At 44.1% G+C, this 27,671-nt stretch overlaps 1 protein-coding gene across 6 annotated transcripts in view; it reads left to right on the top strand.

Moving 5' to 3' along the window:
* Nucleotides 1–27,456, top strand: part of EFCAB7 (EF-hand calcium binding domain 7) — a 1,178,320-nt gene extending 1,150,864 nt beyond the window's left edge. For all 6 annotated transcript variants that reach the window (XM_069642000.1, XM_069641997.1, XM_069641998.1 and 3 more), the window contains one exon: nucleotides 26,676–27,456. In XM_069642000.1, coding sequence (XP_069498101.1) covers nucleotides 26,676–26,750 — 75 coding nt within the window. In that variant the 3' untranslated portion in view covers nucleotides 26,751–27,456. The remainder of the gene's footprint in view (nucleotides 1–26,675) is intronic.
* Nucleotides 27,457–27,671: the final 215 nt, after the last annotated feature.

Raw genomic sequence — 27,671 nt, 5'->3', positions numbered from 1 at the left:
TTGTTTTTAAAAAAAAAAATGGAATCTTTTCACAATACAATATAAAAATTAAACTTTATTTAACATATATTAATAATTTATGACAGAGAAGGTGAGGTAGAAACAGAAACAAAAACAGGAGAATTTGGGGTTTCAACATGATTGGTATTAGGTGAAGAAGGGATGGAAGTCTCACCAAAACGTTTTGGATTATGGAGAGGGTTTGGGGATAATTGACTGGGATATGGTGAGGAGGGACAAGTACATGTTGGGGCAATGGTACGAGGTTTTTGGTTTGAAATGATTTTCTACAAAAGTTTTTAAATTATTAAAATTAGCCAACAATACATCCATTTTTTCTTCTATATTGTGAAGACTGCTATCCATAACAGGGTACTATCTTGTGACATTTCTTCATGTGGGAAATTGTCCTCTAGCCATTCCAGAGTGCTAGACATTTCTGTGAGAAAAAAAAAGATACTATATTTTTTAATCGAATACAGAAAGTTTATAAATATATGAGTAAAATGAAGTACACTTACTATTTCTAGTAAGATAAGTCCTATGTATTCAGTGGGTCTGGTCTTGTTCTCAGTTCTGTTGTGTCTGTGAGGTAATTATGTTGGAAGCCAATTTATCTTCTTGTGGTATATTCCATTTCAGAACATATTGTATTTAAATTAATGGTTAGTGTGTTACATATATGGGTTACATTTCTTATGTATTACTATATATAATGTGTTTGTGTGCTGCTTTTTGAATTTGTTAAATGTTCCTATATTATGATATAACAATCAAACATACCCCACCACCCCCTCTCCCCCACAGTTTTTAGGTAGTGGTACTGTTCTCTGAACATGTCCGCGAACATTAAATAAGTTTGCGGACATCAAGTTCATAAGAAGAGATCTAGTCAGTTCCATATGACATGTATATAAAGTCAACGTCATTATTGTTAAGTTGTGCTACTAAAAAACTATGAAATTCAGTGAAAAAACTTTGTTACAGGGACGTTATGGTTAAGTTGCGCTACTAAAAACCTATGAAATTCAGTGAAAAAAACTTTGTTAAAGGGACGTTATGGTTCCAAGTAAAACCGAAAAACCCTTGAAATTCGCCAGTTATGGTAAGCTAAGCAACCATAACTCGCGCCACCACCGTGCACTGCTAAGACTAACACCTAGGACATCAAAGATGACATCACAAATGGCATTGATGACATCACTGATGACATCACATGTGTATGTACTTCTCATGAAATATGTGTAGAAGGGATTCTTATTATGTTGCGAAAAAAGTGTCAAGAATCATTGCAAGAAATATACCCTAATAAGTGCATTGAACAATGCATTGATATAAATAGCATCATATTATCGGGTTCTATCTAGTATACTAAGCTACTCATACAGAAACATAACATTGTGTGCAGTGTACAAGATGAAGGTATGATATTCGTAATGTTAATATGTTGAATAATGAAATAATTGTTTTCTTAATAGATTTTTGTGTACTGTGAAATATGTAACAAGTAGCTAATAAAACCCATGTATTACATAATTGCATTACTATAGACAAAACACAAAGGCACAAGAACACATACCAATATGGGTATATACAGGGAAAGTGAAGTTAGCAAAAAAGCACAAGTAGTAGCAGAAACAATTCATAAGTTAACTGATTAGTTTCATGAAAATAAATGATTGCTCTGTTTCAAAGCTGCTATTTACACTATGTATATGTATCACTTGATGTGATTGGACCCTAAGGAAAGTAGTGTGAGTACAATGTATACAAATATGACCATATACAGGGAAAATACAGCCATAAAAAAACAACAGAACTATCAGAAAGTGCTCATAAGTCTAGTGATTATCTTTATGCACAAAAAGGATTGCTGTCTTTCAAGCTTGTGTTTTCCCATATGTATATGTTTCATATGATGTGACTGTACTCTAAGGGAATTACTGTAAGAACCTACTAGAAGGATATGTCTACAAATAAAATAAAATTCTTAGTTTCTGACTGTTACTGAAGAAAACCATGTGGCCTAGATATGTCAGCAAAAGAAAAAATAGTGAGCCAGACATGTGATGTCATCAGTGATGTCATCAATGACATTTGTGATGTCATCTTTGATGTCCTGGGTGTTAGTCTTAGCAGTGCACGGTGGTGGCGCGAGTTATGGTTGCTTAGCTTACCATAACTGGCGAATTTCAAGGGTTTTTCGGTTTTACTTGGAACCATAACGTCCCTTTAACAAAGTTTTTTCACTGAATTTCATAGGTTTTTAGTAGCGCAACTTAACCATAACGTCCCTTTTAACAAAGTCTTTTTCACTGAATATATATATATATATATATATATATATATGATACATTACTGACCGTAATCGTATTTCTGATGCTTGTATCTGCTTAGATTCACATGCTGTGCATAGGCCGACATCTAGTGGAAGCTGCAGAGTATTACAGTTTGTTTTTCGAAAATGGGCGTCGACACAGGGCGTGCAAGTAATACTATCCCTAGTGTGACATCCACTGTACCCATGATCCCAAACGCGTGTAGGACCCTCAGATTGTATTTTTTCTGACATGAGGTAACATGAGGAGTAGCATGAGTACAGATTATCCAAGCAGATAGATAGAAAGATAAGACTACAAACATCCATGCGCCTTCTCTCAGGGGGGAGGAAGGGCGGGCGCATGTGAATCTAAGCAGATACAAGCATCAGAAATACAATTACGGTGAGTAATGTATCCCTTCTGAGGCTTGTGGAATCTGCTTAGATCACATGCTGTGCATAGATTTGCAAGCAGTGTTAGAAGAAGGAGGTGGAATGTGAGAAGGGTCATGAGCAATTACATTTCTTAGAACCGCTTGTCCCACTTGGGTATCTGTCTTGGAATGAGTGTCAATGCAGTAGTGCTGAGTAAAAGTGTGAATAGAGCTCCGTGTAGCTGCTTTGCAATTGGTGTCAAGGGGTACATTTGCAATGAAAGCCAGAGTGGCCCCAGTGCCTCTAGTAGAGTGGGCTCTTGACGTAAAAGGCAGAGTTCTTTCAGAAAGGGAGTAACATAGCTGGATACAATTGACTATCCACTTCGAGATGGCACCTTTAGAGACGCGATCTCCCTCTCTGCCTGTAGCTACGGAGACAAACAGTTGGTCTGTTTTTCTCAGCGGCCTGGTCTTTTCTACGTAGTAGAGGACCGCTCTTCCCACATCTAGAGTGAGTAGTTTCACCTCAGCAGAGCTTTTGGGTTATTGGAAGAAGGCCGGAAGCTCAATGGACTGGTTAACGTGGAATTTAAAAATGAACTTAGGTGAGAACCGAGGGTGTGTTCGTAGAACCAGTTTATCCTTATAAACAGTAAAGAAAGGATCTTGTACTGACAGAGCCTGAATTTCACTGACCCTTCTTATGGATGTAATGGCTACTAAGAAGGCAGTTTTATAGGTCAGGTGTTTGAGACTGGCTTTATGCATGGGTTCAAAAATTGGGCCCATGAGCTTAGCAAGAACCACATTAAGGTCCCATCCTGGTGGTGGGTTTGAAATTGGAGGGTGGAGTCTCTTTACCCCTTCCATGAAGGCTTTAACCACTGGTACTTTCCACCATAAAACCTTGTTATGGGAGGTGGTGTAGGCTGACAGCGCCGCCAGGTGTACCTTGAGTGAGTTAAATACCAACCCTGCATCCAGCAGGTGGAGCATGTATGTGACAATATTGGAAGGAGTGCAATCAACTGGGTTGATTTGCTTATTCTGGCACCAGATAACAAATCTTTTCCATTTGTCAAAGTAACAGTGCCTCGTGTTTTGTTTCCTAGATTCCTTTAGGATGTCCATACATCTCTGTGGTAAGTTGAGATGTCCAAACTCTATGACTTCAGGAGCCATGCTGCCAAGTTCATTGAGCTGGGTTGAGGATGCAACATCTGACCTTGGTGCTGGGACAGTAGGTTGTACCAGCACAGGAGTCTGATGGGTTTGCATACTGCTAGTCTGCGTAAGTGTGGGAACCACGGTTGCCTCACCCACCTGGGAGCAACTAGGATGAGCGTCATCGATTCCCTGTGCATCTTGTTGACCACCTTCCTCATGAGAGGAGTTGGTGGAAAAGCGTAGGCAAACATCCCTGACCAGTTCATCCACAGGGCGTTCCCCCTGGAGTCTGGTTGGGGGAACCTGGATGCGAATCCTGGGCATGGTCTGTTTTCGCTTGTGGCGAATAGGTCTATAGTGGGGAAACCCCACTGTGAGATGGGATATTCTATGATTTCTCTGTCTAGACACCATTCATGTTCTTCTGGGAGGGGATCTCTGCTCAAAGCGTCTGCTAGTGAATTGAGATCCCCTGGAACATGTTGAGATGACAGGTAAATGTTCCGTCTCAGTGCCCATGTCCAAATTTTCTGGGCAAGCCTGGACAGATTTGGCGAACGAGTCCCTCCCTGTTTATGTAAAACATCGCTTTTGTACTGTCTGTTAAGATCTGTACCGACAGGTTCAACAGGTGGGTTTTGAACGCTCGAAGCGCTCTGAAGACTGCCAGAAGCTCTAGCAGATTGATATGATTCTTGCCCACTGTGCGAGACTAGAGACCCTGAGCTGTGTGGTGAAGGAGGTGTGCTCCCCACCCTGACAAGGACGCGTCTGTAGTGACTACAGCTTGTATCTCCAGATTGTAAAAGGGTTTCCCCTTTGACAGGTTCTCTCTTGTCCACCAGTGAAGACTTTGTACAAGTGTTGGCGAAACGACCACTAGATCGTCCCACTGACCACTTGCCGGAGACCACTGTTTCGCCAACCATTCTTGCATGGGTCGCATGCGCGGTACCAGGTAAATACATGACGCCATCATGCCTAGCAAACGCATCGCTTTGCGCACCCTTATCTGGCGACCGGACTGATATTGAGGAATTTGCAGTAGTATATTCCGAATTCTTTCCTCCGATGGAAAGGCCAACCCCTCTTGAGTGTTTAGGACAGCTCCTAGGAACTGTTTGGAGGTGCTTGGCACCAGGCTTGATGTTTTCTCGTTGATTGAGAAACCCAATTCGAAGAGGAGTTTGATCGTTCTTTGGATGTTGGATCTGCAAATTACTGGGGTTTCTCCCGTGATGAGCCAGTCGTCCAGGTAAGGGTACACTGGGATTGGCTCCCTGCGTAGGTGTGCTGCCGCCACCGCCAGTACCTTGGTAAATACCCTTGGAGCCGAGGCTATACCGAACGGCAGCACCTTGAACTGGTAGTGCTGACTGTCCACCTTGAAGCGCAAGAATCTTCTGTGTGCTGGGAACATGGAAATATGAAAATAGGCATCTTTCATGTCCGATGTTGCCAAGTAGTACCCCCTTTTTAGGAGGGGGATTACTTCTTGGAGAGTAGTCATGCGAAATGTTTGGGGCTTGACGTACTTGTTTGCAGAGCGTAGGTCTAATACAGGGCACATTGTCAAATCTTTTTTTGGCACAAGGAAATAAGTTGAATAGATACCCTTGTTTACCTGGTTGCCCGGGACGAGTTCTATCGCGTCCTTTGCGAGAACATTGACGATCTTCTCGAGGAGGATCTTCTGGTGGTCCAGTGAATGTATTCTTTGACGTGGAGGGTGGTTGCAGGGGCGCTCTAGCAGTTCGATGCAGAATCCTGCGGACACTGTGGACAGCACCCATCTGTCCGATGTGATCCCTTACCATGCTTGGGTGAAGTTGGAAATGCGCCCTCCTACTGGGGATGCATGGAAAGGGACCCTGAGCGGAATGTCACTGCTTTGCAGGAGGCGTACTGCTGCCTCTGCCGGGGCTACCTCTACCACGGCTCCTCTTGTTACCTCTGCCGTAACTTTGGGTAGTCTGCTGGTTGCCACCCCATGATGTATCCTGTCCCTGTGCATAATTGGAGCCCCTCTGCGAATTTACCCCGCATGAGCGACGAAAATTACTATTCCCTCTTTGATTAGGGTGCTTGTTCGTCAATTGTCCCAGGGACATTAGAGTATCATACTCGTCTTTGGCAGTTTTTAGTGTGTCCTCTACCGCTTTACCAAACAAGAGATTCGGTTCGACCGGCATGTCAATAAGGGTTGCCTGGGTCTCGGGTTTAAACCCTGACTGTCTTAGCCAAGCGTGCCTTTTAATGACAGTGCTCCCTGCTATGAGCCGGCCTGCATTATCTTCGACATCAAAGGTTGTTTTCAGGATGCAACCGGACACGGCTCTACCCTCCGACGCGATCTGGGCCAACTGGCCCTTTAGTGGTTCCGGTGCGGAGTCAATGAGAGCATCTACCTGCTCCCACTAGTGTCAATTATATATAGTCTTATTCATGCCTGAAAGTATAGTCTACTGCAATCATAGCCCATTTATGCTGAATGGAAGTGTACAATGCCTTCACATCTAGGGTTACTAGAAGGAAGGCATTCTGCCAAGTAAAATCTTGAAGTTTCCGTTTAAGGCTGGTAGAATCTTGTAAGTACGTATGAAGTAACATGCCCTTGGCTTGAATATTGAGTCCAAGTATTCCGAGATATTCTCTGTGGCCCACCCAATCCCACTCATGATTGGGCAGCCCTCTGGTATCCTATCATAGGGCTTATGTATTTTCGGTAAAAAATACATGGTTGGAGTTACCGGTTCTTTGATAAGTAGGAAAGTACGTTCATCATCGGTGATAAGTCCTTTTCTGTGCCAATTTAAAATATGTGCTTCAAGTTGTTCCAATGCTGATTGCCGATAATTGTCCGTTCTTATTTTATAGCAACCGAGAGTGTTAAGATGTTGGGACGCCATTTCCAAATAATCTTCTCTGTCCATTAACACAATATTGCCTCCCTTATCAGCCTCTTGGATCACTATTCGCGAATCCGATTTAAGCGAGATGAGTGCTTTCCTTTCTGCAAAAGATAAATTATTCTTGGTTATTCAATGATTGTGTTTAACTCGATTGAGATTATAAAGTTCTCGTGAGACTGCTTGGTGAAAGGTATCAATAACATTGTCAGGTGCCAATTGTGGCATAAATTTTGATCGTACTTTGAGTTCCTTTATTGTGAGCGTATCAGATTTGATCTTTAGGTCATCTAGTAAGTGAAATACTTCATACTGGTCATCTTCCATCAGTGATCGTACTTCATAGGTATCTTCAATGTCCTGAATTGACATATCACTAATCGGTATGCTTGTCTCCTTAGGTTTAAAATCACCCAGTGCTTTGGTTGCAAAAACATTTTTTAATTTCAATTTTCTAATAAATTTGAACAAATCAATATGTACATCCACTAGACTGAAGTTACATGTAGGTGCAAAAGATAAACCCTTGTTAAGGAGAAGTCTTTCCTCTAGAGAAATGGTCTTTTTAGATAGATTGAGAACTACATCCTCAGTTATTTGTTGCTGCTCATCTCCTTGGAGCTGGCCCTGGTTTGTCGCTTGTTTGGCTGTGAGGTTCCTGGGTTGTCATTGTTTTCTACACCCCCTCCTTCCTCTCCTCCTTGCACAGGTGTCAGAATACCCGTAGTTGTTGGTAACTGAAAACTGACTGTTTTCTGGGAGATATTACGATTCCCTTTCTTGTACCTTTTGATCTGATTCATATACCCTCTTTGTTCAAGTGGTTTGGCGCTTGTGCTGGCTTGGTTGTCTTGATCAGAGTCCGCATCTGAACTAGCTGATGACGTTTTGGGGGTTGAGTTTTTGGAAGATGGTCTTGAACTTAGATCGTACTTGGTCTGGAATGTATGCACACGATCTTCCTTGTAGTCACGTTCGTCTCTATAACATTTCCTAAGTTTCCTTATTTTGACCTCATCTTGGTAGATTTGGAGCAATTCATACATCTTGTCATAATTAGTGTCTTCATTAGATTTCATCTCAGCAATTTCTTTCCTGATGACTTCTATGCCATCTAATGCCCTTTTATGCTCTCTGGTCGCATGTTCAATCAATAAGTCCATCATTTTCATTGAGCTGTTACTTAAATTGGCTTCCCAGCCTTCTGCCAAGTCTTTGTCCAACTCATTGTTGAAATTTGGAAAGATAAGAATCCTCAAACCCCTGGGTACTCTGTCATTAGCGACATAATTCTCAAGTGATACTTTTTCCCAATACTTATCAATTTCTTTCTTGGATATTCTCTCTAATTTTATGAATTTAGAGCGTAAATCTTCTCGTTTTGTAGCCATGCTCGAAAACGCATGTGTCATATCCCCTCGCGGGGTGAACAGATTTTTTGTTTCTTCTTCCCAATTTTTCATATATGCTGCCATCATGAAGACGTAATTAGAATTGAATAACGGTAGCGGATCAGCCCGATTGGCAACTTCAAAACGTGAATCTCCAAAATTTGTGGCTTTAGAAAAAGTTGCTCTGCAGGGCGACACCTTCCAATCCCTTATATTGGTAATGCACAACTGTTGAATCTTAGGTGAAACTTTTTTGTAGCCATCAAAGATACGATCAAGGATGTCGCGGGTCAACTGTATGTGGACGGTAACAAAAGCCTAACCGTCCCAAAAACAGTATATAGTCGAAAAGAATACAGGACTCGGCGCCATCAAGATATATATATATATTTTATATCTTATTCCTTTGTTAAACATCACACATTGAGCCCATATGCGATAACATGTTTCGGCTCTGCTGAGCCTTTTTCAAATCTGGGCTGAATATATATTTTCAATTACATCCCCAACACATTATTATATGCGATGAGCACAAAGAAACACAACATCCCATGAGCCAAAAATCATTCATATATATATGTAACATTTTTGAAAGACCACTGCCCCGGCATTCAAGCATCATGCCGAACAATGCACATCATAACATATTGAAAATGTGTGCCAAAATTAGACAGAAAAACAAGGATGGGCGTAGGGAAGGATTAATGGGTGTAGAAAGAAACAGACACACATCATGTTATATTATTAAATATGAGCTATACATAAAAGGACAAAACAAAGAGAAAAGGAAATCAAATCATTAATCTTAATACATCGAATCATAAATGCTGTAATCACATTATTCCAATGACCCATAAAATGGTCCAGAAGTTTAAGCAAACTAGTCTGATATCCTTACCCGAAATTAGATGCAACCAATTCGTAGGACTAATGTCCATGTAGTAATAACGGGGTATTAAAATCTAAAACAGGATGAAGATAAGGAAAAGCATATAGTATGGTATTTTACGCCCCAAAGTGCACTTCTCAAATGTTGGTTGTTCTTTAACATTGTACTCGTTCCTGGTCTAAGTTGCATCTATAAGAATACCTCTGAATTCAAAGATGAGCATAACTATTATCACATGCAGAGATATTCCTTTACCCGCTACAAACGATCAGATTAGCCAATGTAATCCACAAACCAACGCTGTATATCGGTGTGGTTCAGGAAATACATACTGTAACAATATAACTATGCCTGAGACGAAAGCACTGGATTCATATGGCTTTCTTTATTTCATGCCATATACCATAATCTGCTAATGATGAAAGCATTTAAACGAACAGCAACAAAAGTATGCTTAGAAACGAGCGTCCAGCTCTTACCTGTTTCGTTCTACACGATGGTCGCACGCGTCGGCAAGCAATCCGAATGCCTACTACATGTGCCATCTTATACTGCGTGTCATTGTTGTGCGCGGTTACCATGGCGATGTATACTAGCGTTGACATGACTGACTGCGTTCAGCTCGTATCCCACGGCATTCTACACTTGCGTGCGCCGTGTAAGGGAATGTCAGAAACTTGCAATAATTGTTGTAAAGACTACTACATCTATACGTAAAGTTTTTCTTGCACAAATTCGATTAATTATTTAATTACAAAGTGCCGTAATATCCGGCTGTATATTGTGTGCTCATGTATTGAGTAACAACTGTAATGCATCAGAAAATGGTGAAATACCATTCCAATGTTGTGGATGTTTCAAAATAAGGAATCGAACTGCTGCATTATTTGTGCTTGCGCATTACTTTAAACAATCAATTGTAGTAAGGGATCTCATTACGGACCCATTATGTGTAACCTCAGACTGTGTACTGCACCCTATTCCTTCATGAAATAACAATGACCCTCCAAATTGGATCGCAAAATTGCAGTGTACTAAATCTACAGGAATGAAGCCATCTCACTATCAGTATTGAGACCTGCAATTGTTGCATCACTTGTTGTAAGCCAATAAATCTAATCTCCGATTTATGCTGTAGTTGGTGAGCTTTCTGCCAATGTTCAGCTAGTGGGAGTGATGGGTCCTGGCTGCCAATCTTGGTTAGATGCTCTCGTATTCGGATTCTCAACTGTCTCTTGGTACTGCCTATATACATTTTGTTACAGACACAAATAATACCATACACTACAAAGGTAGTTTTACAATGAATTCCTTGTTTGATGGTCCAATGTTTCCCACTGATATCTTCAAATTCCGTTATTTGCTTATATGCATATTTGCATTGTGGACAAACACCACATTTCCTGAAACCCAATTCTTTCTTGTGTAACCATGTACCTTGGTTGCTATTGTCAATGTCTGGTAGTAGTGATGGACTGAGAATGGATTTCAGTGTGTTGGCTCTTCTGAATGTAATACGTGGGTGATCACCCACGAACTCGTGTCAATTATAGCTTGCCAGCAGAGTGGTGGTGTTGGCGATCCTTGCCTGGTAAGCGGAAGTGGAGGCCACTTTCCTTCCTAACCCATACATTCTCTTGCTCTCCTTGTCTGGGGAGCCTCAGATGAAGATAGAGGAGTCCCCGCTCTTTTCCTGGTGTTGGTAATTACCAAGGAGTCGGGCTTAAGTTGACCCCTTATGTAAAGTGGGTCTGACTAGGCGGCACTGAACATTTTCTCAATTCTGGGGTTTACAGCTCTGGTGAGATTAGGGATGAGAAGGGAAGGGTCAATTCTCTGTTAGATGTTCTTGAGAATTTGAATGGCTTGAGCAATGGGTCTCTTGTCTCCCACCAGCTCTTCTGCAAAGTCCCTCTCTTCCTGCGCCCCCGGAGTGTCTATGTGGAAGTGCTCTGCAGCTCTACCCAAGACCTCATTTAGAAGGGGCTGGTTATCTACTGGAGAGTCGGTAACCTGAGGTTCTTTGCAAACAGGAGAGTCTATCCTGTAGACTTCTGTGACGTCATCCTTCTCCCCATCCTGGCCCTTGTCATCTCCATAATAATCTACCCCCAGTTGGTTGTCCAACATTACTAAATCTGGATCCTCATCATACTGTTGTGGATCCTCACCATACTGTTGGTATGGTTGTATGTAGAAAGGGTCTGAAATCAGGCCCCGAGTTGGAGACTCAAATCGAGGTTTCTTACTAGGGGGCTGAGGGTCCCTGGATTCAGAAGGAGTAGCGTTGTCTGGGGTATAACTGAGGAATTGTTCTGGGTTTTTAGAGTAGAAATCAGCCAGGGAGGACATTCTCCTCATTACCCTTTCTATATCTTCACTGCTCCATTCTCTGGAGCTGGGAAAGATAACCTCCTCAGAAGTTTCCCCTTCTACGATTTTGGACTTGGGGGCAGGGACAGGGGTCTTGGATTTTTGTTTACCTGACACTTCTGTTTTTCCCTATGTGTCTGTGGTGCAGAAGTAGATTGTGAGGACGACTTCTACTGTTTACCCCCTTCCCCTTGAGTAGAAGAGTGTTTCCTTGATGCTTTTACCTTCTCTGAGCTTTTCGACGCCTGGCGTCGAGATTCGGGGGTTCTCTCTCTCTCTCTCTCTCTCTCTCTCTCTCTCTCTCTCTCTCTCTCTCTCTCTCTCTCTCTCTCTCTCTCTCTCTCTCTTCTCTCTCTCTCCTTTCGAGTGTGCACGTCGGGGCTCAGAGGCAGACGCCGGACGGGCTGCAGGAGCCGACTTCTGGTGTGCGGCCTGGGGGTGGAGGTCGGATTCCTCTTCTGACGAACGTACCTCCGTGACTTTGGGAAGCGAGACACTCTTGGCAACTGTGGACGGTTGCCTTGTGTCGTGCGGTGATCTCGACCTGGAATGCCCAGAGGACACCGATTCTGTGGACTGCTCTTTGTGCCTCTTTCCAATAACTCGACACACGTGTCGAGTCTCGGTTGGACTTGGAGTGTTTGTGTAGTAGTAGTGTGGGTAGCGCTCGTGTCGCTGGGTGTGTTCCCCATAACTGCCCTTCCGGACAATCCTCCGAGGTCGGGGACTTGCCCTTGGGCGTCTTTCGGCACCTCTGTGCCCTCGCCGTCCGAAAGTACGGCATCGCTGCCATCACTGAAGGCACCCACCGCGCCCATGGCCTCGAATTGCCTGGCGTGGTGGCCCCAACGTTTAGTGGAGCAGTCATTTAGTGTTTTTGCCTTCAACAGGCTACACGCTCTGCAGTTGGCCTCGGGGTGATCCCTCGCCAAGCAGAGGTTACAGGTGGCATGTTTGTCAACCCAAGGGTACTTGCGGTTGCACTTGGGGCAAAATTTAATGGAGTACTCTCCATATGCACCTATGGCAGCGGGCTAGTGTGTGTAGGAAATAAAAGTGTAGAGTATGTTTCCACCCCCCACTCTCCCTACTTGCAGAGCCGAGGCCAGAGGCCTTCCGAGGCCCAAAGTCTGTCGTGCAGCTCTCGACGGTTGTTTGTTGTTCGTACCGGCGTCGATCTTCGATGTCTCGACGTGGGAGTGAAAGAACGGAGAAATTAATATTGATTTTTTTGAAAAATGGCAGAAAGCCAGGGAACTCTGCACAATGCTTCCGACCAGTATAGTGGAAAAAAACAATCTGAGGGTCCTACACGTGTGAGGGATCATGGGTACAGTGGACGTCACACTAGGGATAGTATTACTGGCACGCCCTGTGTCGACTCCCACTTTCAAGTTTCGAAAAACAAACTGTAATACTCTGCAGCTTCCACTAGATGTTGGCCTATGCACAGCATGTGATCTAAGCAGATTCCACAAGCCTCGGAAATATATATATATATATATATATGTATATATGTGCAATGATTATCTAGATTTTCTGTTGCGTAAAATATATGTATTCTTGCTATATAAGTACCTTCCACTAAAGGGAAATCCTTGGTGTTTCTATAGATTCCCATTCCCTAGGTGGATAACTATGTTGAGGTTGCGACAGGAGAGACCCCCGCAGCCCCACCCCCTAACCCCTCCACATTTGTTATTAACCCCCCCCCCTTCCCCACATATATATGCTGTCAAATTGGGGATCCCATATTCTGTCTTTCTGATTCTGTCTTTTTGCCCTCACACCTTTCTGCTGATACCTTGGGGTTGTAGGATGACTAAGAGACCAGCAGGAAGAAGGACAGAGCAGCGGCTTGTGGAGGGAGTTTTGGAGCTGGTAAGGTGTTGGTTTAGGAGTTAAAGTGGTTCTGCTGTTTGAATATGCATCTTTGTGTGGCGTGTGAGAAGTATATTTAATGTAAGATGTGAAGTGACTGATACTGGGTAAAAGAAAGGTGTTTGTGTATGGGGAGGAGGAGCATAGTAGTGCAAGTACGAGGGTTGTAGTGGGAAGAAAAGTGTAGTGGAAGGAGGTGTGTGGTGGTGGAAGGAGTAGTGGAGTGGGAGGAGTGGTTACATCAAAGGGTGAAGGCGAGAAATAGGAGCGAACAATTAGAGGAATGCAGATCTGGTGGTAGGAGCCAGTCACAGGGAGCTGTGGTGAGATTAGAAGAGAAGAGGTGTGTGGGTGAGACTGATCTCACCTGAATACCACATACCATGTGCAAGGTACTATCAAAACTCACATTAGAACACTACCCTTTGTGAGAGTAGAGAAAGTTCGGAAGTCCCCAAAGATGCTTAGATAGCCTGCATATAGGGAAACCATTGACAGAAGAGAAGATAAGTAGGGGCTACCAATCAATAGAGCTAACAATGGATTAAGGACACCTGGGTTAGGGAGGAGGTTTGTGAGCTGACGAGATAGAGATGGTCCGAGGCCCCGCAAACAAAATAAAAACAATTGAACTGGGAGGGCTTGGCCAACTGCCTGTGAAAATGGCCAACCAAGCCATTGGCTACGCACCCAAATGCCTGAAACCCTAGAATAACAGTCAATACATTAAGGTGCAATATGCAGAACCCAGTAAATGGCAAGTATCCAAGTCACGTTGGTGTTCCCAACTTTCACATACCTTGTGGCAGAAGGGAGTGGGATCAGCCACAATGAGGTTTGTGGAGGCGAAGACGAACGCATTACGGTCCGAAGGCAGGCTGTGTTCTCTCCTAGTCTCTCTGTTCGCTGTCGGGAGGTGGCAAGGAGGCGCATTTTAGGTGTCCGCTGGAAAGCACAATCAACGGAAAATAAACAAACAAAAAGTAAGAAGTCAGCACCACGGCACTACTCAAGAGCCGATGAGGGCACTGTCTGGGAGCAGTTCACATTGAGAAGAGGATCGAGATGAGAGAGGCGACGGCGGCAAGTTCGCCTGGCGAAACAGAGCCGGTAAGAGAAATCGACTGTAATTAACCACAGAACTGTAAGAAAAATTTAACAGTGAAGAGAAACTAGTCCTGACACCCCTGACTCTGCAGCCATGCATGTTAACAATCCATAACCATGGCCCCAACTACCACGCCTTACCCCCCCAATCAGGGTACAACAATATGACAGAACATCCAATCTCAAAGTAATCCGCCGAAATGACAAGCATTAAAATGGACTCCCTAAACACATGGCCTAAACCACTACATAAAGAGAAAGATAATCCCCACATATTTAAATTCACAGAGCGCACGTATTGCATTACTACAAGAGACTCACCTGACCCCAGAGGAGACCCAAAAACTAAAAAAGAGATTTTGTAAGGAACGTATTCAAAGCTCCCTAAACAAAGGTAGAAAATGTGGAGTTGTTTTACTCATCTACAGAAAGGCTAGCACAAAAATATCTAAAAGTTGGTCTGATGGAGAAGGTAGAATGATACTGGCCAAAATGCATATAGAAGACAAACTTTGTCAATAGATCCGTTTACACCCCTGCATCTGATAAAACAGCGTGCCTAGACTATTTGAATAGAGTACTACTTGACACGGCGAGTGCAACTTAGCAATGGATACTTTCTTGAACAGGCAAATCCGACTCAAATCAAAACAGATCAGGGGGATCTTGAGATAAATAATGCGATCAATAGCCTCTTGGAACCAGGGAGACTGATACACCCAGACAGTAGAGCGTATACGTTCACTTCATGTGTCTTTGGGACCCTATACAGGATAGACTACTTTCTAGCATCTGCATCACTCCTGCCTTGCATCCAGGCATGCAAGATATTAGCGACCAGGATATCAGAACACTCCAAGATTCAATAGAATTATCCACGACAACCCAGGCACCCGCACCAAACAAGCAGGGAATTAACACAAGTCTCTACAAAAACCCATGTGAGAAGGAGTCACCACAACAAAACATAGAGAACCTTCTTGATCCAAACGCTGGTACAATCACACAGACGGACACTCTATGGGAATCCTACAAAGTGTATATAAGGAGGATAATGATCCAACAGGCCCCTATGCATAATAAACAAGATGCAAAAAAGCTTATCAAGATAGAAAAGAAATTAAAACACTCGCACAAGGGAGTCCATCTGAAAACCACCTGAGGATGCTCCTCAAGGCTAAATATCACCAAAATGCCCTCTACCCAAAAAAAGCAGAATATTCACAGTTCTGCCTTTAAACAGAAACACTCCAAGCAGGGCGAAAAAGCAGGAAGATTATTGGCACAGTAACTACTCCAAAGGGAACAATCAATGGGCATTCACCTCCTCAAGAACAGTAAAGGGGAGTCCATCAAACCAGATCATATAAATGAGGAATTTAAAGAATTCTATCGCAGCAGTTATACTTCGGAAACGACACCCATATCGGGAGCCAACATGCATGCTTCTCTAGACAGCCTTACCTTATCATGCATATCAAACGCCGAAGGAACTTGGTTCCAGAGGTGCCTCACTCTGGAACATCCTACCTACCTCTCTGTCTGGAGCCGGACCTCCTTAAGTTCCGGAAACTCCTCAAGACCTTTCTCTTCCTCTTTCCCTCTCCCTCTCCCCTACTAATCTCCTTTCTCTTCGCTTCTTTCCCTCCTTCTTTCTCTTCCCCTACCTGCTCAGTTTGCTGACTGGTCGCCTAGTGCACCTCCAGTGCCTCACAGGTTCCAGGCTCCCCTGCCAGTCCTGCACTCGCCTCCGGGCCTCTGCACTCTACTTGGCACTACAGCAATATGCTCCATGACCAGGGCAACCAATCTGCACTTAACCCAGGCCTCTGCTGGACTGGACACACGTATCTCCATTCCCCTCCCTTGCACTTCCTGTTCTGCGCACTTGCACGACCTTGAATGTACTATGCCTAGCAAGTCTGTCTGTCCGGTCCTCCCTCTGTCTCTCTTCCCTAGCTTTGTTGTGCTTGAAATACTCCTGCATATAGGCATATTGGATGACCAACTACTTTTAGGGAGAATTCTCATTTCTCCAGCATTGGATCTTTCATGGATTCACATGCTTAGAATATTCCCCGTCGTCAGGCTGGGAACCCTCGGTATATTTATAAAGACGTTTCCTATAGGAAACATTTTGAAACTTCTGTGTCCTATCTATTCTGCCTTGGGTGATCTAGGCCTGAACGCTAGGCTGCGCGCTGATCCTACCTCCGATGAAGGATAGTTCCTTCATTTAGCCACGTCACCAGACGTCTGTTACGATCCTTTAGTGTTTTCTGTGAGAAACCTTTGCAGATCGCACAACTGTCCACCGAGTGATGTGGGTGTAGACAGTACAAGCAATCCATGTGCCCATCTCCTTCATAGACTTTTTCAGCCCGCACGTGGCACACGGACGGAACAACGCCTTTCCAGACATTTTTACGAAAAAACTCTCAAGGGTAGAATTCAACCTTGTAATTCCCTTCAACCTTAGAGACCCCAAGCTCTTTTGCTGGACTTTAGGATTTTTAATTTTGATCCTGGAGTGAATGAGACCTTTTTCTCACTCCCTCATGTATTTTGATCTGATTTGGACTCTGCTTTTCTTTGTTTTTGGAGTCTGACAAACTCCATAGGCATCTACTTTTGTATGGTGACACACAGACCTTTGGATTACGCCTAAGGTTTAAAAACCTTCACTTGGGTGAACTACTGTTCCCAAGAGTAGTAAAGTGAAATTGACTTTACTGACCTGCTTTTCCTATGTAGTTCCAGTACACCCTATCTTATGTGGAAGTACTGGGGATTACATAGTAGACCCTGTTTCCTACTTACTCATGTAAAAAAATACATTGTTACCCTCACGAATATTATTGGCTAGTGGCAGTGGTTTAATTTTTGTACCACTGTGCGTTTCTACCGCCGACCTGAATCCTCAGCTGCAGTAGTGCACCCATGGGTGCCCATTTTGTCAAAATGGCCCTGGTCTTCTTTTTTCACCATTTCATGCTTGGGTTTTACTCTGCGAGCCAAACCAGGTTTAACCCCTTTGTTCGTTTTTGCCTTTGGCAGGCTTCCTTGCTGAAACCCGCCTCTGGCTCCAGTGTGTCTGGCAGGGCAGGAAGCGAGGGAGGTGCCCGGAACTCCCTGTCCTTAGTCTCCTTGGTTACCTGAATGCACCCAGTGCTGATTGGCTGGCTGTGTGAGTGACAACTAGGCTGTGCATAAATGGGAGAAACCTGCATAAAAGGCAAGGTTTCTTGGCCTGAAGGCAGTCGACCACTGGACGAAAAATCCGCTGAAGGAATCTGGAAGAGATGCTTGCTGCACCCTCCTGGACCGTTGAACTGCCCGATAAAGGACTGCTGCTGTGCTGAAACTCCAATAATTCCGAATCGACTAGAGAAGCCCGGAACGGGCGACTTCTTCCCTTCGGTTGGTGGCACCAAGTAACCCCAAGACGAACTTTGCTGGAGGACCCTCTCCAAGTGGCTGTACTTCCTTGCTGCTGCTGGAACAGAGTGTCAGGGGTCGAGAAATCCATAGTCGAGTTAATTGTTTTTAAGTCGGACCCAAGCTCCAGGAATATTCTGAGGACCCTCCTGAAGCAGGACAACCCAAGCCCAGAGTGCTGGACTCCAGAAGCAGGGGAAGGCCATCAAGTATCCAAGATCCGCGTTGATGCTATTTGCTGGTAGCTGACACCGCGAAGTGCTGCTGAATTGAAAAAACCTGTAGCTGCCGCCGACCTTCAAACTTCAGTGTAGGAGTCCTCGAGACGTCCTCCCTCTTGTCCCCACGACTGAGGCCCAGGGACCCAGGATCTGCAAGATTGCAACCAGAACAGAAGCCAGCTGAATCCTCTCCTTCAAACATAGGGTACTGTCTTGACTAAGCGGCACTTACCTCTTTTATCTGTAGCTTGCATTATATAGGTAGAGACTTGTAGTATCTGCTTTTTGCAGAGTTGATCTCAGCTCTGTCTTTCACAAGCCTAACAGCTTGTGGCCCAACAGTGATTTCTTACACACTCTAACCTTTGTGCTAGACTTTGTGATATCAAATGAAGTGCCTCCACTCCATAGACATTGTTCAAATTGTCTTTGGCTGTCCTTGTTCCCTGCAGACTCTTCTGACCCATTGACTTTGATTCTGACTGTCCCTCATAGGTGGTGCATAGGTTTAACTTGTATTGATGGGAAAGATCTAATCTAGACTTCATTGGGAGATTGAAAAGTACTCGCATGCTCTGAGAACCTGTTAACCTTTATCCTTCCCTAACCTCTTCCTTTTCCACAACCTCAGAATCTTACCAAGTGCAAAAAGTGATATATAAATACCAATACTGTCCTAGTGATGGAAGCCACCTTAGGGTGTAGGAAGTGTGTATAATGCATCTCTAACGAATATCTACTTGCTTATAGTGAATCTGAGAAAGTGTTATGAAGTGTATTTTTATTGTTGCATATTGACCTTTTTAAAGAAGACTTGTTTAAAACTGACTGTTAAATAAATAATTATTTTACTGGAAAACCTTTGGAGTAAGTGTTATTTATATACTTGTATTTGTGGATTTCAATGCTACAACTCTACAGCTCACATTTACCTCTCTTGAGATAGGTCTGGCTGCTCAGTCACTCTACCAACTTGTGTAGTACAGACCTATACCAATGGGTGAGTTACCTAATACCAAGAGGTCAAGACTGGTGTAGTCTCCCACAGGGTTACTGCATACAATCTTGCGTAACAACCACCAAGCAATCTGTAGTTTATTGATCTGTATGTTCCTTTCCTTCTCCCCCCACCCCATTCTCCCCTCACTTTGTCACACACTTCACTAGTAGATCTGCCTCTGGCCTAGTATTCTAGTTATTGTTGTTAGATCATTCGGAAACTTCAAGGCATAAGAATGACGACTGTATTCCCTTGTTCTCTTCCTGCTGTGAAGCGTTTTGAAGCACTTCACTTGTGTATAAGCGCTTTACAAATAAACAATTCCAAATTACCTCGGAGCCGAGATAAAAGAGGAAGAAAGTACCTAGCCTAGATGGCCTACGCAGTGAATTCTCCAAAGTACGTAGCGCAAAGGTAACACCGGTCCTGCAGGCCCTCTTTCAGGAAGCGACTAAAAAGCGACACATTAGTCCAGAATTTAACTAGGCGCTCATCACACTGATTAAACCAGACCGAGACCGTACCCAGTGTCTGAATTACAGGCCCATAACAGACCTGAACATATTAGCTAAACTCCTAGAAGCAAGATTAAACAAACGTATTCCCCAGGTAATCCATGTAGCCCAAGCATGTTCTGTCCCACAGCGAACAGAAAAAGACAATATGAGGTCACTATTACATATCATGTGGCAAGAAAGGCACTTCGCAGACCCCAAATAAAGCCTTTTATTACATGCCGATAAAGAATTTGACAAGTTGAGTGGCCCTATCTGTTCAATGTTATGCACAAATTTGGCCTAGGTAAAGAAGGTTGGCCTTCTTTGTAAGTATACATCAGCCATATTTCTAACCACTTCGACATAACACGGGGTACCAGGCAGGGTTGCCCATTATCGCCCCCTACTAGTCCTCATAGCTCTAGAACCACTAGCACGTGCAATTTGAGAAAACCAAAGGATAACCGTAATAAGCACCCCAGGGGGACACGTTAAGGCGCTCCTATAGGCTGAGGACATGCCAACCCAAAAGACTCAATTAAAAACACTATTGCAACAATTGACGAATTCTCAGATTTCTTGTGCTATAAAATAAATTGGGGAAATGCAAAACACTACCACTGTGCCCAAGCTCAACCAAAGAAGAGGTCATGCAGTTTGGCTTTACATGGAAACCCAACATTCTGGGCATCAAAATCAATATGGGCCTCACAAATATGGTAGAAGACGACCATCAATAACTCTAGGAAACTATAAAATCAGACCTAGACAAATGGACCGGCATCAACTTATCACAGTAGGACTAGACGCAATGCATGAAGATGATGGTAATGCCCAGGCTTGCATATGGCTTTAACGTGATTCCTCGAACTCCTGAAAGGTCCTGGTGGAAATCCCTAGACAAAGATATCAGGGATGGGGAAGAAATAAACTGGCCGAGGCATGGAGAAACTGCAATCCAGCACCCAATCAGGCGGCCTGCGTCTACCAAACCTGGAACTATATCTCTTAGCTTCTCACGTCCTACAAATACTGCGATTTAATGCAAGCACCAAAGCACCCCCTTGGTGGGTGACATTAGAAAGACACCTACTAAAAGAGGTCGACACAGCGAAATGTACAACACTGGAGCTCCGCTGCTACACATACTATTCTAAAATGTAATGCGCTGCATGGGAAACTGTGCATGAAATGGCAGATAGCCACTCCTTCACACAAAAAGAAGCCTCGATCTGGTACAACGGCTTTAAAATCAATAAGTAAGAAAATGATATTCAATCGAGTTATTCACAATATGCAGGACATAATCCCGCAGGCAAAGTGCTCCCTTTTAACAGACTTCCAGAACTGTGCAGGCTGCCATAATTGGAACACTGAAAGTACATACAGCTACAATATTTTGTGCTTGGCTGGGGTAGGCCGGTGGGAGCAGTCTTACCTTCCTCCCCCTTCTTCGCTCTACTAAGGAACAACAGCGGAAAAACCCACTCCACAGCCACCATGTACATTCTTAACAGACACTGCACTCTCCAAAGCAACCAGTTCCAAAGTAAGGATGGAGAAACTTAATAGCTACACAAACAACATGCATACGAGATGCCAGAATGAAATTACCACAGTTCAAAAGTATGCACAAGTGGTACTGGACACCAAGTGAGCTAAAGAGGAGTGGTTTAACAGGAGAGGATAATTGCTGGAGATGTGGAAAAGGGGGAGCAGATCTGCATATATTATTTGGGAGTGTAAGATGCTCAAACCCTACTGTTCAAAGGTCTGGACCACCCTATGTTTGTACCTGAAAACTCATATTCCGGAACAGGCCTCAGCAGTAATGATGCCTCTCCTTTCCTCCACCCGCACATTGGAGTCGAGAGGGCTGACCACTAGTTAACCAAAACCTGTATCATATGATTACGGGACCAAAGCGAAACTCCCTCCTATTCAACCTGGCAACAATAGCAAGGCACGAGAGAATTGACTATAGAAGTGATGACCAGGAGAACATTTTTCTCAAAACATGGAACCCCTTCTTAGGATCCCTGTCAGATGCATAACGGGCATAGCCATCTTGCACAATGAGCTGTAGCCAATGCTCCATTACTCCTCCCTGTAACACCCCAAAACCATTCCACATGCCTGTGCCTCCATCCACCGCCCTACACTTCCCACAAGGCTAAGCATTCACCTGTTTAGTAAACCTGGCTTTTCAACCAATACTAACCTAGCTGTCTCCCACATCCTTCGTTTGTATAAACACTGTAAGGAAATATACCATTTTCATTTGCTATAAAATGTTTTGTGTTATCATGCTGCAATCACCCACTTCTGTAACTAAGCCGTGATACCTCTGGGTCTGGGCGTATAACAAATGTAACAAATAAATAAATAGGACTAGTCGACCAACTACTGAAGCTTTGTAAGTTGCTTTATTACTTCCAATGTTGTTTACTGTGCTCCCCCTCTTAGTTTGTGACTCACAAAAATGCGGTCCTCATCATGAAAGAGAAGGGGGAGCAGCAACTTTTTCCTACCTTAGTTGCCTTGTGTAGGAGATGAGCCATGTGGATTTACACTACGTTGCTTGTTTCATTTGTTTTGTACATGCCTTTACTGCCCAATAAAGATTATAACTGAAAAAAACATTGAACTGTCTCAAGGACTCCGTTTTGTTTGTTCCATCTGTGACAATATATACAAATGTATGAATGTGTTATGCGTGTCTAGATGTACTGGAGATTGAAGACAGCACATGCATGGAGGACTTTATTGTTTATAGGAACTAATGGTAGAAAAATAAAATTGAACCAAGTCACGCATGGCACAGCGCCATTCAGAAGCCATCACTGGAAGTTCACCTCCATATGCACAAAGCATTGTTGTTCTGCTAATTATCCAAATGCAAGCCTTTACCTACAGAACATTGTCAGGGAAGGAATGGCAAGGAAATGAAATGCCAGGCAAGGCAAAGAGGTATGGAGCTCCTGAATGGAGACAGAGAATAGGGAAAGAAAGGAGCACAACTATAGGATTTGAGACGCAAGGAGCTCGGTCTTAACTGGGCTTATGTAGCCCCAGGAAGGCATTGAAGTAACTTCAGCTCGTTGCTGATGCAACGGTCAACTGTGGTTTAATGAACAGCACGGGACCCGGCAAGATGAACCGTGCATGCATCTGGAGGAGAAGATGTCAGTGCCCTATATGGCTGCCTGATGTCGGGTGCCAGATGGAGACGACCCGCTGATTCCCTTACTGCTGCCAAGACGACCGCACCACTGCAGGTAGAGCCTCCAGGCCCCTGTACTGGTAAGGCAGGCCGTCGCATGCGAGTGAGAACAGCGGGCCAAGGCCGATGGATGACACACTACCCTCCCCCAGGAAAGTCTGGTGCCCCAAGTTTCCACAGGTGGAACTTGTAGAATAGATGGAGCAGGCGAGGGGCATGTACGTGTGCTGTAGGTTCCCAAGTATGGAACAAAATACTGAAGTGCAGTCAACCACGAAGATAGCCAGCACTTCCACTTCTAATTCAGGTTTGCAATCCACGAGCACAGGTGCTGGTCGGAGCTTGGAAAAATGGGCACTGTCTGATATACAGGAAGTGATATTTGGAATACTGGAGGATTGTGCCACGTAGTCGGGAGGAGCAGTCTGTATACACCAGGGTGGGGGGGATCTTCTTTACAATACGGAATGGACCCACATAACGAGGGACAAACGTCCGAGGGTATATGAGATGGGGAAGTTTCATAGTAGTCGGCCACACTTCATCACCAACAACTAAATCGGGTACAGGTGTCCTATTAGCAAACTTTTCCTGGGACTGCTTGGTTTGTTAGAGTATAGCCAGTGTGGTGGCATGAAGTCTGTTCAGACCCCCCCCCCCCCCAATCAAGACAGCGGCAGAAGGCACAGAGGTTGAAATGGTAAACCAGCCACAATAGTCCCAGAACAAACAGATAACCTGGGGAACTGTTCCCATCAAATGCTATTATTTCCTCATGTTAATTTATTCTCAAATGCAATGCTTTAGTTTCTGGGGTGATGGGGCCAGCAGCTAGAGGATGCCCATCAAAACCTTCAATCAAGGGATCCTGGGATTTGGCTAAAGCCGGGATCTCTGTAGAACATAAATAGACAACATCACAATAGTTACTAGTGGCTCCAGTATCCACAAGCGTAGTAATCATTTGTTCTTCTGTATCCCAGGCTACCTTGACCTGTAACACAAATGGCTGACGAGGAGACATTGGCCAGGTAGATGTACTAGGAAGGCATAGTCAGTAGAATTCGGGGTTTGTTATGTCTTTCCTGTCAGACAACAAGCCCACCAGTTACCGCATGACTTGATGGGTCAAATAGGACACCCACCGATAACATGGCCACTATCACCACAGTACAGGCACAGCCTGTTCATCCTGCATCAATTCTGCCATTCCTCTGATAATGGACCCCGCTTGACTCCCAATTGCATGAGTTCTGTCGCTGTGGTACAGAGTGGGGCTGGTCCAGGTGTGGGTGTCAGGAAACAAATCTGAGGTCTAGTTTTCTAATGATGGTGTCTCTCGGACCGTCTTTCAGACAGCCGGTAATTGATTTTGATAACTAGTTCAATCCGGGCCTGCAGTGTCTCTGTTTCGGTGTATGGTCGAGCTCTTCCTTATATTCCTCAAGTAATCCATGTTTAAACTGTTTTTTTTGTGTGGTTTCAGACAAACAAGCTTCTGTGGCTAATTGACAGAAGCAGCTCACATGTAAAATAATGTCTTGCTCTCTTTGCTTAATATCTAGTAAGTGATTTTGAGCAGCCGCATGAGGTTAGGAGACTGGAACACCTCTAAGAAAGGTTTTGCAAACTAAAGAATAGGACTTCCGGCAGCAACATAAGGAGAGGCCCAAGCCAAGGCGTTCCCTGTAAGAATATTCAATATATATCCGATGTTGGCCTTATCAATTGAAAAGTGAATTGGCCTAAACATAAACTTCATCCTGCAATGGTTGCAGAAGTTAGTCAAGGAACGAGGCTCTCCATCATATTTCATAGTCCCAGAATGAGCTTGGGCACATTCAGCAATAGAAGCTGTGGACTGTTGGACTCAAAGCCTGATTTTCTTGTCTCAAGGTGACTACCTCTACTCGCAGTGCCCTCGACTCATCCCATAGTTCCTGTATGGCCTCTAAATCAGAATGGGGTTTAGGCGTAAGGCGTCTCAATCTGTCATGCACCTCAGCACGCTGGTGCTTAGTACCTGTAATGCAGTCATGATGGGAGGAGTGCAGCGTCGTGAAGCTAACAGGAGGCATGGGCAGAAAGGAGCAGGTAGCCCAGAAAAACCGCTCAAGTCTCCATTCCGTGATTTAAAACACTGAGAGATACCCGTGCTAGTCTCCCTGCACCACAGGGAGATGCCCCGGCAGATGGTGGTGCAAGGACGGTGCGAGGCACTGAACCTGAGGCACAAAATGGCAACAAGTGACAGGACAAGATGGGAAAGTGCCCACCACAAAAGCAGAAACAGAGGCAGAAAGAAGTGAGGCAAAGCAGGGTAGGATGAAAAGACTACGAAGAGACAAGGCAGGGACGGAAAGGCAAGGCAAAGTGGTACAGAGCCCCAGAACGGAGACAAAAATAGGGAAACAAAGGAGCGAAATGTAGCCCCTGGAAGGCATTGCAGTAACGTCTGCTCATTGCCAAGTGGCTGTCAACTGCAGCTGAATGCACATGCGTGGGACCCGGCCACAGGAATCTGCGCATGTGTCTGGGGGAGAAGATGGTAGCGCCCTGCATAGCCGTCTGCCTTTGGGAGCGAGATGGAGACAACGCGCAGATTCCCTTTCTGCTGCCAAGACGGCTGCACCACTGCAGGTAGACCTTCCAGGCCCCCCGTACAGGTAAGGCAGGCCGTCGCCCAAAGGGTAGAACAGTGGGCCAGGGTCGATGCATGACAGAAGCATTGGGGCGTGTGTAGCAAACACCACCAAAGTTAGGCTTAGTTTATAAAAGAACTTTGTAAAACACATCCACCGAAAATGTTAAAGTAGAATAAGCAATTTGAGCAACTAATATAAAACAACCTGAAAGTGATGCCAGAGAAATCATAAAATGCAACTAGTTGCAATCCCTCTATCATCCACAAGGCGGTCTGGGGTCTTGGTCCACACTATCTGCAACTCTCCCTTACCTATGTGCTCCTCTGTCACCAACTCTGTGTGCAAAGCCATGCGCCAAACAGAGGGTTGGTTGATTGCTTTCCTCAGCTGGCTCCCTTCTTTGAAACAGCCTCCCCCTCCCACTTTGTCTTGAGCAGGACTTTCTTAAATTCCGGAAGCTCCTCAAGACTTTCTTCTTTACCTCCTCCTCCCCTCCCCCTCTCTCCTCTGCTAATCTCACAGTTGCTTGATTGATGTCCAGGGCCCTTATGCATCCTCGGGGCTCTGACCTCCCACACAGAATCGCCCCAGCTTCTGTCTATCCTCAGCACTTGCTTTGGCACACCCTCCATCCTGGAGGCTCGCACTTGCCATACCTTGCACTTCACTGATTGCTCTCCCACGAGCACCCCAGCACCTACCCTCATGTCCCCTCCCTCCTGCACTTGCACATTCTGAACCCTCGTAAGGCATAGTAGGTTTGTCAACCCTTCCCCCACTGTATATAGTATGTTGTATGCATTTTAATGTTCATGATCTCCATGTCCCCTCCCTGTTGCCCTGTGGGCTCTTTGAAACAGAATGTACTTACTGTATAAGCGTCTAACAAGCAATCAATACATACATACATTCATTTTGTGTAAAAGAAGTTCAGTATAGAAAGATTTGACATTTTCAAGAAAGAAATTCTTATTTAAAATCTGAGATCTGTACTATGTATTCTACAGCACTCTGTAAAATGTCCTGATTATACATATTTTACACGTAGCCTCTCTTAGTGATCTGTTCTCTTAAGTTCATCTTACTGTGCTTTGTTAATAGATGCCGTGTCTTCCGCCTTTAACACGTTACTGCAGTTGGATGAACACAGAGCACCCACAGTTTGCCATTTTAGATTCACTGGCTAATGTAAAATCTCTTGGATGACCAGCTCATGTAAACTTTTTTTTACTTTCAGGTTTGCCAGCATGTGATGCCTATGAATGAATGGCAGGAGTGGATATACAATTGTGTGCAAAGCATCATGCCTTAAAACTGTAGGAGAACATGTTCTCTGATATCTAATGCAACAGAAATAATGACTCCAGATTTGCCATTGTCAAAAGGAGGCACCGATCAACAATCTACAACGCCTGCAAACCATGTCTATCCGAGGTGCTATTCAACCTACACCACCTTCAGCCATCACTGATGCAATCATTAGGACATTGGTGAAGGGAGCGCACTGAAGCACAGAATGGACACATGCTGCGCATTATAAAACTCTTTTACAAATTTCATGGAAGTCATCAAACAAAGCAGTAAGAAGTGTAAAGCTGTAAAGAAATCATGAAAAGATCACGACTGCATGCTCTTTTTTTTATCAGGGTTATTGCTACTGATGGAACCCTACTGATTGAACTAATAAGAAACTAATTGCATCATGACTAAAACAAGGAGTCGCCATCGTTACTGCAATTCCTTAGCTGCAACAAATTACATGGAAATACATACCTCCTATAAAATAATCATCTTCCTTTGGAAGCTTCTGATTTCAGCAACACATACTTTTGTGTTCAGTATAAGTAAAACTGTTCAAATGTTAAACTGATAGGTTTGAAAAAAAAATCCGTTTTGCATTGTACAAACTCAATTGCCAAATTAGAATCGGTTTTGGTTATAAAACAGCTGTTTATTTTTGTATCCAATTTTATAAACGACTTATGAAAAAAATAAAAAGCAGAAATGACAGCTTAAAAGTAGCCTTAGACCTTTTGCAAATTCAGGAAGTGTCATCAGCCCCTGGCTAAAAGCGGCTGAAAGGTTGTAATGAATTTGTGTAACTGCGTGAAGCATTAACTTAATAACCACTCATTTTTAGTTGACTCTGGTAAAGGCGTTCTTGCAGTGACAGGCGTGGTTACATGAAAACTACACAGCATTGTTGATATGCTCATCAGTGGTGGATGAGAAA

Source organism: Ambystoma mexicanum, chromosome 1q (genome assembly GCF_040938575.1).
Source record: "Ambystoma mexicanum isolate Mex_15411 chromosome 1q, UKY_AmexF1_1, whole genome shotgun sequence".
Taxonomy (NCBI): Eukaryota; Metazoa; Chordata; class Amphibia; order Caudata; family Ambystomatidae; genus Ambystoma; species Ambystoma mexicanum.
This window is presented reverse-complemented; position numbering and strand designations above follow the sequence as displayed.